The sequence below is a fragment of the Prinia subflava genome, chromosome 14 (assembly GCF_021018805.1).
Source record: "Prinia subflava isolate CZ2003 ecotype Zambia chromosome 14, Cam_Psub_1.2, whole genome shotgun sequence".
Lineage (NCBI taxonomy): Eukaryota > Metazoa > Chordata > Aves > Passeriformes > Cisticolidae > Prinia > Prinia subflava.
Window position 1 is genome coordinate 11,296,490 of NC_086260.1, and position 18,929 is coordinate 11,315,418.

The window sequence follows — 18,929 nt, forward strand, 5'->3', positions numbered from 1 at the left end:
TTTAATTGCTGACTTTATTGCTTTGTATTAGCACCTCTATTTGCTTTAATCTTTCCCTTGACTTCTGTTTACCTTCCCTTTCAGACCACTGATAACTCCCCTGTAGAGGCCTGGAAAACACTGAGTGGTTCTCGGAAAGAAACACCTCAATCAGCCACTGAGAGCATGTTTGCCTTGCTGGTGATGCTGGGTGACACAGTGACACAGTGACTTGTGGATGTCCCGTGACTTCCTTAACACGCGGCCCAAAGCTTCACATTTTCACCAATGTTTTATATTTTATTAAAGCCCAAATGGTTCTGGGTGTGTTACATGTGGCCTCGGGCAGGCAGGGACTGTGGGACACTGCCATCTGGAGCTGTCTGACATCACACACCTAAAATACAGGTATCTGGGCTGAAGTTGTCACCTTAGTTCCCTCTAAAACAAATCCAGATAAATACCTCTGGAGGATGATAAATCTCATCTGAAAACTTGTGTGAGAAAAGCAGATTTCTCCAGACATGTAAGCTAAGCAGAATATTTCTCCACTTGTATGCCCATCGACCACAGAGTCCAGAGAACTACCAACACACATCACTTGTAAATGGCGAAACGCAGCTGAGGGATTCAGACAAAGCCACTCTTTCTACCGTCTGACGCACGTGTTGTGTGGCCGGTGCAAGGAAGCTCTTACTAGAGAGCAAGGGCTACAGCATCCCACTACGAAAACACATAACCAGGAAACTAATTTGAAGTGTTTATTTATGTATTTATCTGATGAAATCTCTTAAACCAGCGCTACGCTTTCTGGTAGTTAAAACGCGTTTCTCGACACAACCTGACACAGGAGCCAGTCCCATACCACACCAAGATGGCGGGAGTCGGAGGACTACAACTCCCAGCAAGGCGCACACCGCCGTGGAGGCCATCCGCGCCATGGATGTTATCCTCCTTGACCGCAGGGCACGATGGGAGTTGTAGGCACGGGGCCGTGTGGCCACGGTCTGGTGCATGCGCAGCGGCGGCGGCGGACGCGGCGCGTGGCAGGAAGCGGAAGAAGGCAGCCGCGCTCGGAGCCTGACGTGTCCCTCCCTCCGCGGCCGCCGCTCGCTGCTGCTCGGCCGGCGCCGCCATGGGCAGTGAGTACCGGGGCTCCCCCTGCTTTAGCGGCTCCCACTGGGCTCTTGCTTCTCCCCTCTGGCCGGGAAAGCGCTGTTCCTGGGGGTGGCACCTCATCCCGGGGAAGGAACCGATCTGTGTGCCCCGTGCCAGGTTGAGGGCGCGGTATCGGGGTGCGGGGGGGGGCGGGGGCAGGATGTCACCTCGGGCATGACTCTTCCAGGGACATTGTCAGAGGGACTGTGTCTGCATCCCGGAGTGATCCGATCAGTGTGAATCTGCAGGATCCCGTACCTCGAGAAAAAGCTACTTGAAAAGCGTCTTAGTCGATAACTGTGTCACTGTAGATGTTGGAGAGACCCTTGATTTGCATTAAATTGAATATCGCGGTCCAACCGTAACTTTTCAGACATAATCGTTTGAAATTAAGACAATATCTTTTGTGGGCTGGTCTTAAAGCTTTACTAAGTTGCCACTGAAGTTGCAACGTTCCATGAAAAGGTGGAAAGGCACCAGTAATTTCAGTTCTGTACTGTTGTACTCTTCATACTTCAAATGCAACCTAGATTTGTCTTAGCAGATTTAGAATTAACTCTTCTTCAAATTGAGAGCTCTCTGCTTATGGGAGAACTTGTGACTTTGCAAATCCCTTCTTCTTATGCTTATTTTAAGACAGACTCCTGATCTAACAATGTCTCCTTTTGGCTGGAGGGGATCATGGCATGAGATGTTCTGTAGACTAACTTGAATTGATGCTTCTGAATTGTGTGGTTAGGAACTGTGGCGATAACCTGTATGGCCCAAAAGTGTGTAGGAATTTTAAACTGTATGTCTCAAAAGTAAAATGTTTACAATACCCAAGGCACCTTTTTCTCTAATATCAAGACTGGTGAGAAGCTACCATGAAGTAAAAGTTCTGGGGTGTTGATGAACTCATATAAAGCAATGACAAAGGTTTTTTGGTGCTGTCAACCTACTTGGTGAAATGGGAAAATGCTTGGCTTTCTTTAATTCTGTTCCCAGTCCATACTGTACTTAAAATGTGCTAGATGAATCTCTGTGTAATTAGATAAGAATTTAATAAAACAACACACCCCCTGCTCCAAACTAACCAACCAAAAGTTCCCCAGAACCGGGACTTTTATTATATAACGTACATGTCCAAATTCAATTCAGCTCGAGCTTTTTCCAGTGTTCATTGTATCTGTGTGTTCACTTTGTCTTTTAACTTATTTCTGTACAGTAAAATTTCTTGAAGTGATCAAGCCCTTTTGTGTTATCTTGCCTGAAATTCAAAAGCCAGAACGGAAGGTAGGTTAATAAAATTTTCTTCCTAGGTTTGTGTTTGTGTGATATAAGATGTTCAGAGTTTGTGTTTGTGGGATTTGGGGTTTGTTCCCTGATGGGAGGATGGCAGTTTTAGGTACAGTTGTTTTTAGTGGAGTGCATGTGTGATGCATCTCCACTAAATCACATTCACATGTGAATGTGATTGTACAAGAATGAATGCGGTTGGGCAGATTTGTTTATGTCAGAGCAGTGCATGGTGAGATGTTGAAGGCGGTACAGACTGGAATGCAAACCAGACTAAGTTAAAGCAGCAACTTGAAAATCTTTGCTTATAAAGTCTAATCTAAGATTATTTGCTGGCATAAGCTGCTCCCTATTACTGCGAATTTTTTCATCATAAGCTTTTACTCATGAAAATGTGAAACTCATTTCTGTTGAAGTACTAGAATTACCTTGCTTCGACATAAGCTTGTTTATTTGGATTAAATTTTGAATAAAGCTTTGTAGCTTTCTTTGGTTTTATATGGGATGAAAGGGATGAAGGGTACGTTATTTTCTTTAGGGTGGTATACTTTGTCCCTCCACAAAAAAATCAAGTGTGCTACTATGAAAGTTTGTTTGATGGACTAAGTCTTGTTATCTTGACAGCTTTATCATCTGTTGTTGATTTTGTGTTTATTCCCGTTAGATTCAGTTTAAGGAAAAGGTACTATGGACAGCTATCACACTCTTCATCTTCTTAGTATGCTGTCAGGTATGTTTGCTTCCCTTTTTGAGGAAGAGCTGAAATGTTTAAAGCACGCTATGAAGTCTCTAATTTAATCTCTTGGTTGGAAATGCAGATTCCCTTGTTTGGCATTATGTCATCAGACTCTGCAGATCCTTTCTACTGGATGAGAGTGATTTTGGCGTCAAATAGAGGTATGGCCAGACTTTCAGGAGGGATTTTTTTTAACTTGAATCAAAATAGGTTTGGACTTGCATTCTGTTCCACTGTAATGAATATAAAAACTGAAGTTGAGAGAGAAAAGTAATTTTTCTGTATTATTTAAAGTCATAAATCAGTGTGGCATTGGGAAAGGCGCAGATTTCTGGACAAAATGAGTTTATGGTTGACTGTGTACAATCTATTATATATACAAAAATTAAGCGTGTTTTTGTTTGTTTGTTTGTTTTTTGTTTGTTTTGGGTTTTTTGGGTTTTTTTTGTGTGGGGTTTTGTTTGTTTGTTTTTTGTTTTGTTTTTGGTTTTTGGGGGGGGGGGGCGTGTTGTTTTTTTGGTGTTTTTTTTGAGGAAAATGGTTAGGGAAGAGACAGGTCCTAATTACGTGCATTGCTGCTGTTGCAATCTTCAAGATTTGTGTTTCAAAATCATATTCCTTGAGTGCTGTGGTTTCCTGGGTGACATCTTTGAGTCTGTCACACAGAAGATGGAAATGCAGAGTAGTTTATATGAATTTCAGTTTCTTGTAGAGGCTTTCCAAGTCAGGTATGAAGATTAAAATTCATGATAGTTTATATAATTTTCTGTTTCTTGGAGAGGCTTTCTAATGCAGCTATGAATTAAGAATTATGACAGTTTCCTGAGTTCACTTTATCATTCTATATCATTTGAGCTATCAGTTTATCTCATACATTGTTTTATGCAGAGTAAATCTATTCTTGACAGCAAAAGTCTTTTTCAGTGACACTATTTTTGAGATACTGGGGAGTACTACGTATCAAACTGACTCCTAATGAACTTTTGTTATCATTGATAACTTTTACGTATATGGAGATTTTGAGTTTTAGATCTTCTCCATTGTGATGTAAAGGTTGATAAAAATTAGCTTTGAGCTTCACTGTTCTTACTATGTCTGGCAGGAACGTTGATGGAGCTGGGCATTTCACCCATTGTCACTTCAGGGCTCATCATGCAACTCTTGGCAGGTGCTAAGATAATTGAAGTTGGTGACACCCCAAAGGACAGAGCTCTCTTCAATGGAGCCCAGAAACGTGAGTAAAAGCTCATGTTGGGCACTGTTGGTTTTAGAGTATCTCATCCTAACAGTGAAAAGTATGAATTTACCATGGGATGAATGGTGCAGTTGGACTTGTGGATTTCTGTTGTGCTGTGTGTCATGTTCTGCTGCAGATACCTGTATTTCATTGGTCTTTTACTGACAGCTCTCTGTCCTGTTGGGTGTTAAGCTTCAGAAAGTTGTGAAAAGGAAAAGTGTCAGTGCAATTGGCATTGCTGCTGTAGTCTCCTCAAATAAGTGAAGCAATGTAGAGACTGTGGAGACTCAACTTTTGACCTGTAATAGTCAGTGTTAATCTGAGTATTTCATAGTGATTAAGATGTTGGTTGTAGCTGTTTATACTTTGCAGCTCCAGGCATGAGTCTTTCTCATCAAGAAGGGGTCTCTGTGGTCAGTTGATAATGACTTCCAGAAAAAAACGTGCATTTCATAGCTATTCGAAGCTGTACGTTATTTATTGATACGTGTACTGGAAAAATAATAAATAACTACAGTATTGTCTTAATACCCTCAGAGTTTTCAGTATCTAAAGCAGCCTTTGGTAACCAAACCTACTTGCTTCTAAGTGCATTTGTCTCTGAACTATCTGTGTGCATCTCTGTTTTCAGTGCCAGATTTCAGACAGCAAAATTAACTTGCTCTTGAATTTAAACATCCTGTGACTTACCTATTCATTCCCAAATGTTGTGGTTTAACCCCATCTGGCAACTAAGTATCACATCAGACATTTGCTCTCTCTCCTCTGGGAAGGAGGGGACAATCAGAAAAAAAACAAAACTAAACTGGTGGATTGAGATAAAAACAATTCAGTAACTGATACAAAGTACAATATAATAACAACAATAACAACAACTGTAACAAAAAGGAGAGAGAGAAATAAAATCTCAAAGAAACAAGTGATGCACAATACAGTGCTCACCACTGCCTGACCAATGCCCAGCCAGTTCCTGAGCAGAGATCAGCCCCTCCTGGCCCATCCCCCTAGTTGATGTGCTGAGCCTGATATTCCATGGTATGGAATATCCCTCTGGCCACTTAGGGTCAGCTGTCCTTGTCATGCTCCCTCCCAGCTTCTTGTGCACCTTCTGGCTGGCAGAGCAGGGGACACTGAGAAGTCCTTGACTTGGGGTAAGCAACAACTAAAACAACAGCTCATCAGCCTGTTATCAGCATTACTCTCATGGAAAATCCAAACCACAGCACTCTACCAGCTACTACAAAGAAAATTATCTCAGCTGAAACTAAGGTTCTCTACAAAGAAGTGATTTCTGTTTCTCTGATTGCTCACTGACATAAATATCCAGGACAAGTTCATACTTTTTCTTTTTATTCTGTAGTGTTTGGAATGATCATTACCATTGGACAGTCTATTGTGTATGTAATGACTGGAATGTACGGAGACCCATCTGAGATGGGTGCTGGTATCTGCTTGCTTATCACAATCCAGGTAATTTCTAGTCTTCTCTACTTACTCTTCCCCTGAAAGGGTCAAAAAATTAGCCTTATGGACAGGCTGTCCCACATGCAGAGAAAAAAGGCCCAAATGTACCTGCGTCTTCATGTATAATCTAATCTTTTAATACACATTATTTTTCTAACAAAATGAAAAAGACATGGAACTAATGCTGTATTTCTTTTTTTACTGTAGCTTTTTGTTGCTGGTTTGATAGTTCTGCTCTTGGATGAGCTGCTCCAGAAAGGATATGGTCTTGGTTCTGGCATCTCTCTCTTCATTGCTACCAATATCTGTGAGACCATTGTGTGGAAAGCATTCAGCCCCACCACAGTGAACACTGGACGAGGTAATATGGTAGAGTCTGTTTTCTTTACCAATAGTTTGTATAAAAAGGCAACATCTTTTTTTTTTTTTCACTGTTAATGCCAAATGCTGTTACTACCATCTTGGTTGTGTAGTGAATCTTGCTAATGCAGCAGATGCTGCTGTGCAAAGTGCATGCACAAAGACATTTTTTCTCAATTTGTATCTCACAAGATATTTACTGAACTTGAATCTCTTACAGTGCCTTCATTAAAAGTCAGCAGTAGTGGACTGCCATTGTATTACGGTTGCTGCCCAACTTACTGACCAAATATTAGCTGTTTCTTTCTGCTCATTGCCTTTTTTACACTTTGCCCTAAAGACCTTATTCTCCAAACGTTACTGGAGATGATCCTGTTTGCTGCTCTATAGTAGAAAACAGAATTGTGGTTATGCCATTTGCTGTAATCCAAACAATAACTTGTGTCTCACCACAACTGACACTAGAAAGCCTGATGCTTCCCTGTAAGCTTACTTTTTTTTTTTTTGATCAGGAGGAGGAAAGAAAGAACTTCGTGCTTGTCAGTGTTTCTAGAGACCAATAAAGTTATCTCATGCTGGGTTATGATTTTGTTTCTAGGCCACTACAAGGGGTTTTTAAAAAAATCTTGGAGATAACATGGCTGATATGAAGGGTGACAGCGTAAAAGCCTGAGAACACGCTCAAGATGCAAAAGACTCAGAGAACTCTCATTCTGAATCCTGTAATTCAGAAGTATGCGTAATGGGACAAAACACTGAAGCTTGGAGATAATAACAGCTCACCTTTTTCTTTTCCTTTGCAAGGCATGGAATTTGAAGGAGCTATCATTGCTCTGTTCCATCTTCTGGCTACTCGCACAGACAAAGTCCGAGCTCTTCGTGAGGCCTTTTACCGTCAAAATCTTCCCAACCTCATGAATCTGATCGCCACCATCTTTGTCTTTGCAATTGTCATTTACTTCCAGGTCAGTTGAAATAATGAGGGTTGTAGAACTATATGGAAGTAGGTCTGAAATTTGCTTCTTTCTACAAGAAATTATATAGTCACAAGGCTCATTCTTGTACCTGCAGCATCTGGATGTTTATTATACACTGCCTCCTCTTAATCAGTTGCCACACTTACTGTAGTCACACTTACTGTAGTCACACAGAAGCCTTGAAACTTTGGTCTCTGAAAAAAGAAACAAAAAAACCAAATAAAAATACCTAGATGCACGTGTGCATGTGATATTGTCTAACCCAAATGCTGTTGCTTTTTACTGGGAAATACTTTGAAGTTTTTAGACCTGTGTGTCTCTTACTGTTTGTTGCTGAAGAATATAGGAAGTTTTAATGTTTCTTTTCCTGGATGCTTTATTCAGTCTTCTTGAAACTTCAGATTTCTTCTGATGTCTTAAGTCTTTCATACCTTCTTGTGTGTGAGTGTGTGTTTAGACAACCATGCAGGCTTGCAGACCCTTTGCAGAAGGGGTCTCATGGAGAGGAGAGCCCTCTGGGCAGAGTGTACTTGCACAAAATGATGGCAGATTTCTTCTGTCGCTGTCAAGGACTTGCACTTGCAATTTACAATCTCTGGTATGGGTTTATGTCCAGATGTAATGGGGGACTTCCTTTTCAAAACTTTTCAGGGCTTCAGAGTAGATCTTCCCATCAAATCTGCTCGCTACCGGGGCCAGTACAACACCTACCCTATCAAGTTGTTCTATACTTCCAACATTCCCATTATTCTCCAGTCTGCCCTGGTGTCAAACTTGTATGTCATCTCCCAGATGCTTTCTGCCCGCTTCAGTGGCAACTTGCTGGTCAGCCTGCTGGGCACCTGGTCTGTGAGTATTCCTTCTCATCTTGCATATATCTTTACAAGGGCACCATTGAAAAGTGGGGTGGAAGAGATGTTCTATGAATATTAAGACACACTTTGATAGGTAGTCAAGCACACTAAAACTCCTAAGTTAGTAATTTATTTGAATTTATGGTAACATGTGAGGCTTGCTGTGATGAATGTAAATGTGTGTGCTGCTTCAGTAGTAATTATGCAAAGTGGCACAGAGGTGATACAAACTTTTCTAAGACTTGGCTTAATGGCTAAGAAACAGTGGGAAGATTGGTGACTGACTGCTTGCTTCCTTCTTCCAGGACACATCATCTGGAGGCCCTGCTCGTGCTTACCCAGTCGGTGGGCTCTGTTATTACCTGTCACCTCCAGAGTCTTTTTCTTCAGTGTTGGAAGACCCTGTACATGCAGTTGTTTATATTGTATTTATGTTGGGCTCCTGTGCTTTCTTCTCTAAGACGTGGATAGAGGTCTCTGGCTCCTCTGCCAAAGATGTAAGTTTAAAATTACAAATTATGTAAGCTTACAAGATGAAAACAGATGGGCTGTTGTAAGAATGACTGACTTTCCTCTGAAACAGCTGTTCTGCTGGTAATCTTGTTGGTAATATTCATTGTTTGTGTAAATAGGGACTGTGTCTTTTTTTTTTTTAATTGGGCAAGATTAAGACAGAATGGGGGTCATTTTTTTCTGTATTCTTTACTGCTTTTTCAAAACAACATCAAAACTTAAATTGCTTTCGTTGGAATTAGGAAATTTAGAACACAGAAACGTGATTAGTGTGAGAGCAGGAAAGGTGACAGGAGAGGTAGAAACTCTTTCAGTGCCACATGATAGGTGAACTGTGTGCAAGGCAGTTGCCATTTAAAGACTTGCAGGTAAACCTCAGATAGCCATTCCTGACACAGAGAATTCTGAGCTTCCTTTCTGGGAAAATTAACTAGAGGTTGTTACTTTTAACTTGAGAGCACTGACAATGGAGAGTATAGTGTGGTGCATTAATGTACCTGAGGCTAGCTTCTCAAAAATTCCATTTGCTACAGGATATTTAACATTCAGGAACTATATCGTCCTGAAATTGGAGTTGGAAAACAAAATGTAAAATAGCTGTCATTGTATTTGTATTGTGTAGTTTTGGGTAGGAGGTGAAGTTTGGCAGCCATAGGGAATGGTTTAATCCATTCTTTAACCAATAAGTAATTGCACAGTTACTGTAACAGTGTGCACATACTTGTTTTGGACTTGCATCTTGCTGCTTCTCAAGCATGCAGGGGGGCACTCACAGCCATGTACAGTCCAGTTTTTACTTCAGAGTAAACCAACAGACACTGGTTTTAACACTTTAATACTTTTCCTGATACTAAGTAAATTTATTTTAAGTTCATGCAAAAAAGGTCAGAAATAATAGTTGAAATATCATTACTTAAATGTTCACTGTGTAGTGGAAAACTGGCAGCTAACTCATCTGGAAGTGTTTTCTCAGTGCATGGAGTCAGTGATGAGCAGCTTCATGCTCCCCTGCTGGAGTTCGTTACCCAGAGTTGTTAGTAAAGTGTTTGCAGGGCTCTGCTGTAACCCTGTGCAACTGCAGAAATCCAGTTTAAGAATAATGTTCCAAGAAGAGATTCTAAATCTGGTATCTAGTGTGGCTCCACAAATAAATAGTTGACTCAGCTGAATGCAGGAAACTGAAACGGGGTGGACACTTCAATGTATGGTTTTGCAACATCTACGAAACCCTCATCAGGAGAAGGGTAAACGGCAAAACATGGATTCGATTATGTGTATGAGAGCTGACCAGTATCCAAATTTTTCCTTTTCTCAGTAGGACTAGAATTATCCAGAAAGCTTTGTATAATTGACAGGTAGAAAAGCTCCTGTGACTGTAATTTATCTGAAGTTAAAATACTGGATATTTTAAACTTAGATGAATAATGTAAAGCACAATCGAAAACCGAAAACAATACAGAAAGTGCCCAACCCCACCACCATTTACTGCAATGTCTTGCTTCTGATTTCCCACAGTACTTGCACAGCACATTTCATGGCCTTAGTAAATGACACTAATCTTATTTGCTCCATTCCTTGATTCAATACAGGTTGCCAAGCAATTGAAAGAACAGCAAATGGTAATGCGAGGGCACAGAGAAACTTCAATGGTACATGAACTCAACAGGTGAGCTACATATTCACTGGCTGTTCGTGCAAAGTGTTATGGGCAAACACATGGCAAAGTTTGCTTTGACTTCCATTTTCTAGGTGCTAGAACACAGATACTATTTCAGCTTTGATGTTACTTACATGAGACATAGAACATAATCTCATTAATGGAAGACATGTACAGTACAGCTTATTTTTGCATTTAAAGAATTTGTCTTAAATTCTGGACCTTTTATTTTCCTGTTTTATTTTTTCATTTATATAATCTTCTCAGGGTAGCTAGTAATGAGCATTTCAATTTACTTTACTACTTCAAGCTGACCCAGAGGTATTTTCTGACTGTAATTTTTTGAGAGTTATTAATCTTGAGTACTGTTTTTGTGCAGACCTTGCTTCTATAACAAGTTAAATCTCCTAGGTGCAGAGGTGGGCAGGGGTTGAGGTCTTTAGGTTTTCAGATTTCAGTATTGGACCTATGTACCTTTTGTGTTACAGAAATGTTATTTTAACTTTGTGTTTCAGTCATCAACAGAAGATTTGAAGAGCCAGTGGCCATAAGTTTAATATTAGTGCATAATTTCATGGTGGACTGTAATACCTTCTCCTCTTAGTGTAACATTTTTTTGTTCTGCAGTCAGGTTGAGCATTTTATTTCCTTACCCAGTGCACTGGCATTATTGTGTGTTCCTTACCTTTGATTTCAGACCCACAAGAGAAGAGAGAATTCTGCCATTGACTTTTTTGTTACTATCCTGAGCAAACTCTAATGGTCCCTTTTCTATTCTTATTTCTTGTTTTACAGGTACATCCCTACAGCTGCTGCCTTTGGTGGGCTCTGTATCGGTGCCCTCTCTGTGCTGGCAGACTTCCTTGGGGCGATTGGCTCTGGAACTGGAATTCTGCTCGCTGTCACCATCATTTATCAGTACTTTGAAATTTTTGTAAAAGAACAGAGTGAAGTTGGCAGTATGGGAGCTCTTCTTTTCTAAACCTAGCTTCTCATGGACCCAGGAAAGAGAGGAGGGACATTCTCAAAGTGTAGCCAGACAAAGCAAAAGAAGTATCATAAACTTGATAGTGTCATTCTATAGAAACACATATTTTAATAAGGTTTAATAATGTTTCCAAAGCACATTCCCTTATGTTCAAACTTTTCTAGCATACTGTTTGCATTTTATAAATTGATGAGGAAGATGTGCAAAAAAGTTTTTTAAGAAAATTGTTTTTAATTATGTGTCAGGAGTGTCAGCTTTCTGACTTGGATTTAGTTCAATGACTCCGAAAAATTTTTGAGCCCCTTTCACATTTAGTAACCTGAAGCCTTTACAGGTTTTAATTAATGTTTGTTAAATGAATATTTGGAAGGGATTTTTTCCATTTAACTTGTTCTTGCAGCTCCTTTCCAGTAATGGTGAGAAGAACTTCTCTATCTGATGCTCAAGTTCCATAATTATGGTTGTAAGCACATGGAAATGGTGTTTCCATGTGTTCAGGTCAGATTTGAAAGGCAGTTGTTTCTTTTTACTAAATATCTTTAATTCCAAATGTTTTGTCTTGTAATTACTACACAAGACTTTGTCAGATGTTGAGCATTGGGCTTGAGACTGTTTTCATGTTTCTGTGTAAGAAAGGAATATGTTCTTTCCCACCACCTCTCCCCCACAAGCAGAAAACTCAGGTAAATCCAGATTCTGCCAGAACCTGTGCCTAAGAGTTGCTACTTTGAAACTTGGTTAAACCAACTTTGTAAAGCCGTCTAATTAGTCTTTATTGCCATTGGTGGCTGTACTTCTGATGCTGGCTGAAAGGAATGAGAATTATGGCTGCTTAGATGCAAATCTGCTTGTGCTCTTTGCTAGAGTGAAGTTTGTTTCCTTGATAATGAATTCTGGTCTCATAGCAATCAGAGTGTTATCTGATTACTCATATCTAGTGAATTTTGAGTCTCATTACCAAAAAAGAGTGGAAAGAATGGATGTTACTTATCTGTTTCTGTAGATCTAGATACAAGCCCCTTGTCAGATAACTCCACTAAGAGGCTTATGTAGAAGGCTTTTCTATCCTATAATCTCATAGATTTGAGTGGTACATAGCAAAATACTCTTTCAGAGGGTATTGGGATTCCGTTTTTGAAGATCACACCTTCAAATTCGAGAGTTTACAGTTACGGCTGTAATGGACCAGAATAAAACTTAATTCTCCATTTTAATTTGGGTTGTCAGTACTAACCAGGTGCCTAGGACCAAATGCAAATATTTGTGTATGAGTCTTTTGTAAATACACTTTTCCTCAATCAGTGCTGGACAACATGGAAACCAGAATGAGGAGTTGTAATGCTGGAACTTTTCTTTACACTGCATCAACACTGCCTTCTGTGTGTTTTTGCATGTTGGGCAGGCAGTATGTGAGTCACTGTTTCTGCTGAAGTGGTGGGACTCTGTTACATACCCAAGGAGCACAGATGACATCCAGAAACCCTTGTTAATACCCTGAGCACAGATACCAAACACGTGGGAAATATGCAAATGTGGAATGAGATGCACCTATCAATGAAAGTCAATTGCCCGGGGTGAGGATCACGATTGGAAAAGGAATAAAGAATTGGGATGAAGTATCCATGAAATGATCACTGTCAGCCATTCACTATGGTGTCACACTACATTCAATCATTTTTGTGTTTTTCATAAAGTACTAGTGCACCACAGCGCAACTGGGATGTGAAATGAGGGCAGTTAAAAAGTAGCATTTAAAGGAGAGGGAAAGGGTTCTGATACAATTCTGCTTTGGGGGGAATTTTTTTTTTTGGCTGTTTTTCCAGGAAGCTGAATATAAACTTTGTTTTGATGTAAAAGACCCCTTTCTGTGCATGCTGCTCTGGCTGGGCTGGAGCTGTACTTTTATTTTTGGTCATATCTGTTTGGACTTCTTGCAGTTTAGACCATTTGATCTTTGGTGTCTAAGCAGCACTTTTTCTGTGCATCTGTATTTTTGTGGTCTAGTGGTAAATCTTTGTTATCAAACAGCTGTGTCTCAAAGCAGGACCTGCTGGCCATATGGTGGATGTTCACAAAAAGAAATAATGCCTAAAAAATCTGCTTTATAATGAAATAAAGTACATCTTTGGAGCTAATAGTTGGCTTTTGGTGCTTGGATACTGTTAAAATTCTAACACTTGTAAAAAAAGGTTACCCACATAGGAAACTGAGAAAGTGCTACCCTCAGAACACCTTAATAGAGAGTCAGTATGAAATAAAGAATTTAGATTAACTCCAAGGTCTCTCAGTAGTGGGTTGCCAAAATAGCTGAACCCTGACCATTCCTATGGGCTTTTCTTTTTTGAGTTGTAATTTTAAAGGCAAAGTAAATAGAGGCTGAGTGGAGTAATGATGCACCACTTTAACGAAAACTTGTTTCCATGAGAGATACAGTGCTAGTCTTCTTGTACTACAATTGAGACAACAAAACTCAAAGCAGATGATATTGCCAATATTGTTTTGCCCTTTGAGTTTTTAAACTTAAAGTACGGGAACATTTTGCCTTATTGCTGAACAGAAATATCCCAGTACTTGAAAGCAAATTTACTGAAAATACTGTTACTGGATGCAGGAAGTTCAGCCATGATTTTGGTTGTGTTTGAAGTCACTCTAAACAACACCCTGATTTCTCCCTTACTGTTTTCTTTTACACCAGGAAACTTGAATTGATGATTATGGTTTTGTGGGAATACTATGTCGTCCCACAAAATGCATGATCACAGAAATGACTGAGGTCACTGTAGATGTGATGAGTTATGTGCAAGAGAGCTGGATGAGAACCAACACCAGGGCAACATCTGACATTATTCTGCTGGAAGTGTTTTGTCCAAAATTCTTGACATGTCCTTTTCTTCTGCACGACAGATTTCGTGTTAGTTTCTTTAGCATTTATGTGCTGAGTATTTGATTTTTGTCTCTTTTGTCATTATTCATTAAGCCTTAAAAATTGTCTGGTTTATTCTAGTTTACTTGTTCCTAGGGCCTATTTCCATGTAATTCCAAGATGGCAAACAAAGGGACTTTTCTTCCTAATTTCTCAAACTTTTTGTTGTTGGGGTTTTATATTTAAAAAGAAATTAATTCCTTTTGGCTGCAACTATTAAGGTTGTTGCTTTAGTTTAAATGTTTCATGACTGTGCTCCCTTGATTTTTTTCTGGGGATAACCCTGTCCCATACTGTAACCAGACTGATGTGTGGAACAGGCTTCTCAGCCAGCTTTTGGTAAAGGAGGAAGCTGAGTGGCCCAGTAACTGCTTTTCCTAACTGTGCGCTCTTGCAAAGAATACCAAGTTTTAGGTGGCCCTCAGTTTTCCCACTGCTGTGGGGAGGCTCCGAGATTCCTGTGAGCTGTTTGCTCACGGGAGTGGTTTGACACTGCCGGGTCCTCAGCCAGTCCCGCTGCCTGGATCCCAGCCCTGCTCCTGAAGCGTTGCCGGGTGCTGCCTGCGGAGCCCAGCCCTTCCCACGGCCCGGCTGCGTCCCTCCAGGTCCGCGCAAGCTTCATGCTGCTTCCGCCGGTGGAGAAGGGCTCTGGGCAGGGAGGGACACTGGTGCCATCTCTGCTGTAGCCGGTGTGCGCCTTGCCTGTCCCTCAACTCCCTTTCCCCCGCGCTCCTCTGCCAGGTTTCTACTCCCCCCCGCCTTCGGCGGCCTCCTGCCCCTAAAGGTGGGCTTGGGCCGCGGCCAGGGATGTGCAGGTGCCGGGACAAGGCCGGTGGCTGCAGGGGCTGCGGCTCCGGAAGCTCAGCTCCGTTAGCCTCCCACAGCTCCCAGCCCGGCCTGGGAGCCTCTGCCCGCCGGGTGGCAATGTTACCCTGCGAGTCAAGCACGGCCATGGGGATCAGGGAAAGGCGGATCAAATCCGTTCCAAATGCGTGTCCTTTTTTTTCTTCGCTAGTATGCCGATGGGCGTCTTGCAAAGTAAAAAGTTTGGAGCAGAGTTTGCCGGTATTTATTTGTACTTCCAGGAGCTGCGGCCAGGATTGAGGTTAATATGAAATGCTGAAAATAATCTTTTAGAGCATTTATAATATTTTCTAATATAATTCAAGCATGCAGGGTGCCGTGGGGCAGTTGTCATCTCCTGCCTCTTAAGCCTAGACTGAGACAGTCTATGGGATTGGAAAGAAGTCAAAAAAAGAAGCATTTAAAACCAAAATCAATATTCTAAGCTGAGGACCTAATTAGTCAACTCGACTTTAAGCTTCTGGTTTATAATGTGCTCTTGGATGGATCTGCTAAAATTTAAACTCTTCTGTGGGCCAGGTTCTAGCAATCCTCTGGCCATTGCCAGTGTGGTTCAGCCAAGCTGGCAGCGTTTAGCAGAAAGGAAATACCCTGACAATTGGCACCTCCTTTGGCAGCTGTATCACAGGGGCTGGAGACTGAACGAGCATGGTACACTTTGTCATTGCAGAGAAGGGCTGTCAAGGTCAGAGATGGGATGCTGGCTCTGAGATATTTCTTGCTGAAGAACAACAAGACTGGGCCAGTTTCTCAGAAATTGGAATACCTGTGACCTTAAAACAGAGGGAACAAATAGAACAACAAGGATACATATTTTTAAGAAGATGCTTCAGATATTTTTATATTGCTTTGAAGAAAATCAGGATACATGGCACATATATAAAATTCCAGCTTCCCCTTCTTAGATATTAAGGCTAAAATGGATAGTTCCAAAAATGGTGTGAGCACTTCTGGGGGGAGTATTAGCTATCTGAAATCTCAGATGAGTGTTATCCACTTCAATCTTCAGCATTTCTGAACCTCTCTGATGTTCTTACAGCTCTTATGTGTCTCTTCTTAATACCTGTGGTGTGAAGATTTCTGAAAGAAAAATGCAGCTCCAGACCTACAGGAACAGGCAACACTGAGCAGAACATTCTGCCTGATTAACTTTGCTATATAAGTGCGATTTTAATTTTTGTTTAAAAAGCTTTATCTTTTGACAATGCAAGAACATGAAATTGTTGCTGCTGGATTCCCTAGGGCTGCAGAGCTATGCCTAATGCAGGTAAGAGCAAGGGCTCCCTGTGACCTCAAGTGTGGTCACTTACACAAGGATTTGGGATTACAGAGCTCAGCTGCAGAAAGTAACTGGTAGGTGTGTGGTGAGAGGCCATGAGGGAATTGTGGGAAGAAGCAGTGCAGAAGCCAAGGCAGTGAAAGGATGTACCCTCATGAAGCTGAGATGTGGTGGTATGATGTGCCTATACCTAAAATCAGTGTGTCTGAAAAGGCCCTCGAGCTCCAGGATTCTGAAGAGTGCTAACAGCAAATCATGAGTGATTTGTGTGGCTGTGGCTGTGGGTGGTGATTAAAATGCAGAGGGGCAGCTGCCTGCTGGATCTTCCCTGGCAGACAAGCCCAGAATACCAGTGTGCTATAGAAAACAATGATTTGTTTCACCTTGGTATCCCAGACTGACCTCATGTTTCCTTTGCACTGTCCAAAGTTTTCTTTGTGTCTGCAGATGTAGAAACATGTAAGATAGGAAAGTGTGTTCATTAAAATAATTCCTTTTCTAGGCACTTTTATCTTGGATGTTTGAAGATAAAGCTTAAACTGTTGATTTTTAAATTATTAGATGAGAATTTTTTTTCACCTATCCCCCTTGCTTTGAGTGACTCTTGAAAGGAAGAGCGATTTATTGGGGGGACATATTAATTTCCTCAAGTAGGTAGAAAAGAGCTGCCTCTTATCTCAGTGCTTCCCATTTCTTAGGCAGTGCATGCTGGCAGAAACAAGCCAGCATTTGGGATAAGACTTATCTAATGTAGTGATGGAACACAGTAGCACAAGCCAGGGAGACTGACACTGCTTTCTGCAACTGAGGTACATCAAAGTAATTTTTATTTAGGTTTAAACACAGGTATCCACCTTTTTGTACAGGATAGCTGGAAGCTCACAGCATCCATTAAACTGGAATGGTGACAGGGATATCGCATGTTAAAAGAGAAGGGTTCTAGATGCAGAGGAAATAGACTAAAAGTGTTTCCATTTTTATGAAGTGCATTCTCATCTCTTACTTGTGTTGCAGGAGTTGTTTCTTTTGCATTTGAGCTATCATTTTTGTGAGTACTGGCTGTAATTACAATACTATGGAGATTTTTGGTTCCAAAAATTGTACACTCTGAAAAAAACTCCTATCACTTAAATTAAAAAAAAAAATGCTGCAAGACAGGACCTGCCCCCAGTCCTACAGCTGATCATTACAGAGTCCTGGCTCAAACAATGTCTGCCACCTCTTTGCTTGCCTCTTCCACCGATGTTGCCTCTTCTTAACACATCAGAAAAAGTGTTAACTCTGTAGTGACTGAAATGCAGTCACCATATACAAACTGCATGCATGTATGTATATAAAGTAGCTGTCTTTGAAACAACTATCAACAGTTAATTAATGAAATAATACCCTTAATTTTGTCCTTAATCCCCAAAATCAATGTGTCAGCAGTGAGATACCTGTAGGAGAATGGGGGTCAGCGAATTGAGTGGTCCATGTGCCATCATGGTCATGATTTCCTTTGTTCATGCAGAATTGCTGATACATCATGGTTGTGATATTATTTTACCCTTGCAGATATTTCTACTACCCCAGAGAGTGCTTCCTTTATGCATAATCCATTAAATGATGATCAGAGCTTTGAGTGCCTGCAATTCATCAAGTTTAACACTTTACTCTAAGAGAAGACAAAACCATTTCTCTATGGTTTTGGTTGTTAAACATAATAGCTATACAATTGACTCAAATCTAGATCTTTTACCTAAGCAGAGGTGAGAGATTGATGTTATTGGGGTCCTAGGAAGTGTTATTGGAGACATAATGAAGTGTCCTGCAGGCTGTTACATTGCTTCAGCTCAGGGAGCTCTGTGTGAGCATAACGAATTTGCACCCTCTAATCATCGGGAAAAAAGACCTTTATTTAGCCCATACTCTAGCCCACAGCTTGAAAGACCTGTGCAAAATCCTCGTTTTATTTCTTTGTGTTCCACAAGTGGATCTATGCTGGGAGGTTCTTGCACAAAGATATCTCTCATGTCAGAGCTTCAGTCCTTCTGTGAAAGTGACCCTTAGACTGTCCAAACATCACATGTCCCATAATAATGTGCTGCTGCAAATGTAAACACATTGGGGAGCACTCTGTTCCCCCACCTGGAGCCCCCTCAGCAGGTACCTCTGTCATCTGAATAGGTGCTGTTTTGTTCCGTTACCGTGCAGAGCCATTACTGCAGCAATAAAGGCAGCTTTGCCTTTCTCTTGTCAATCTTCTGGCAGGAACAAAATCCCTGTATCAGGGGCAGGAAGAGCTAAGGGGTTTGAGGAGCAGGATAAATGCCCTGAGAGGCGGGCAGTAGAGGTCAGAGATGCCCTTTCTACCCTGTGCATCACAGCTTTGTGCACACACATCTGTCTGCTGGAAGGCACAAGAGCCTTGTACCATTGGCTGCCAAATTAGATGGGGCACAGGAGCCTTGCGACCTTGTCCAACATGACCTTTCAACAGGTGTGAGATGAACTTCACACAATTTGTTTTTGTCTTACAACAATAGCAAGAGCTCTTGACCATGTAAAACTATTTTGCTACACTTCTGTCTAAAAGGCTTAGCAATTCCTGGATGTAATGTTTTATTTTCTCACTTGTTCCTATGTGTGTGTTCAAGTGGTCATGAAATGCCATTTAATGAGT

General features: G+C 41.1%; 1 protein-coding gene across 1 annotated transcript; it reads left to right on the top strand.

Annotated features, from left to right (window-relative positions):
• Positions 1 to 1,006: 1,006 nt before the first annotated feature.
• On the top strand, positions 1,007 to 13,336 carry SEC61A1 (SEC61 translocon subunit alpha 1). The gene is made up of 12 exons (XM_063411363.1): positions 1,007 to 1,121; positions 2,345 to 2,412; positions 3,080 to 3,145; positions 3,234 to 3,312; positions 4,254 to 4,385; positions 5,749 to 5,858; positions 6,060 to 6,213; positions 7,017 to 7,177; positions 7,841 to 8,038; positions 8,349 to 8,540; positions 10,146 to 10,222; positions 11,009 to 13,336. The coding sequence occupies exons 1-12, from the start codon at positions 1,115 to 1,117 to the stop codon at positions 11,193 to 11,195; spliced, it is 1,431 nt and encodes a 476-aa protein (XP_063267433.1). The 5' UTR covers positions 1,007 to 1,114; the 3' UTR covers positions 11,196 to 13,336.
• The last annotated feature ends 5,593 nt before the right edge of the window (positions 13,337 to 18,929 follow it).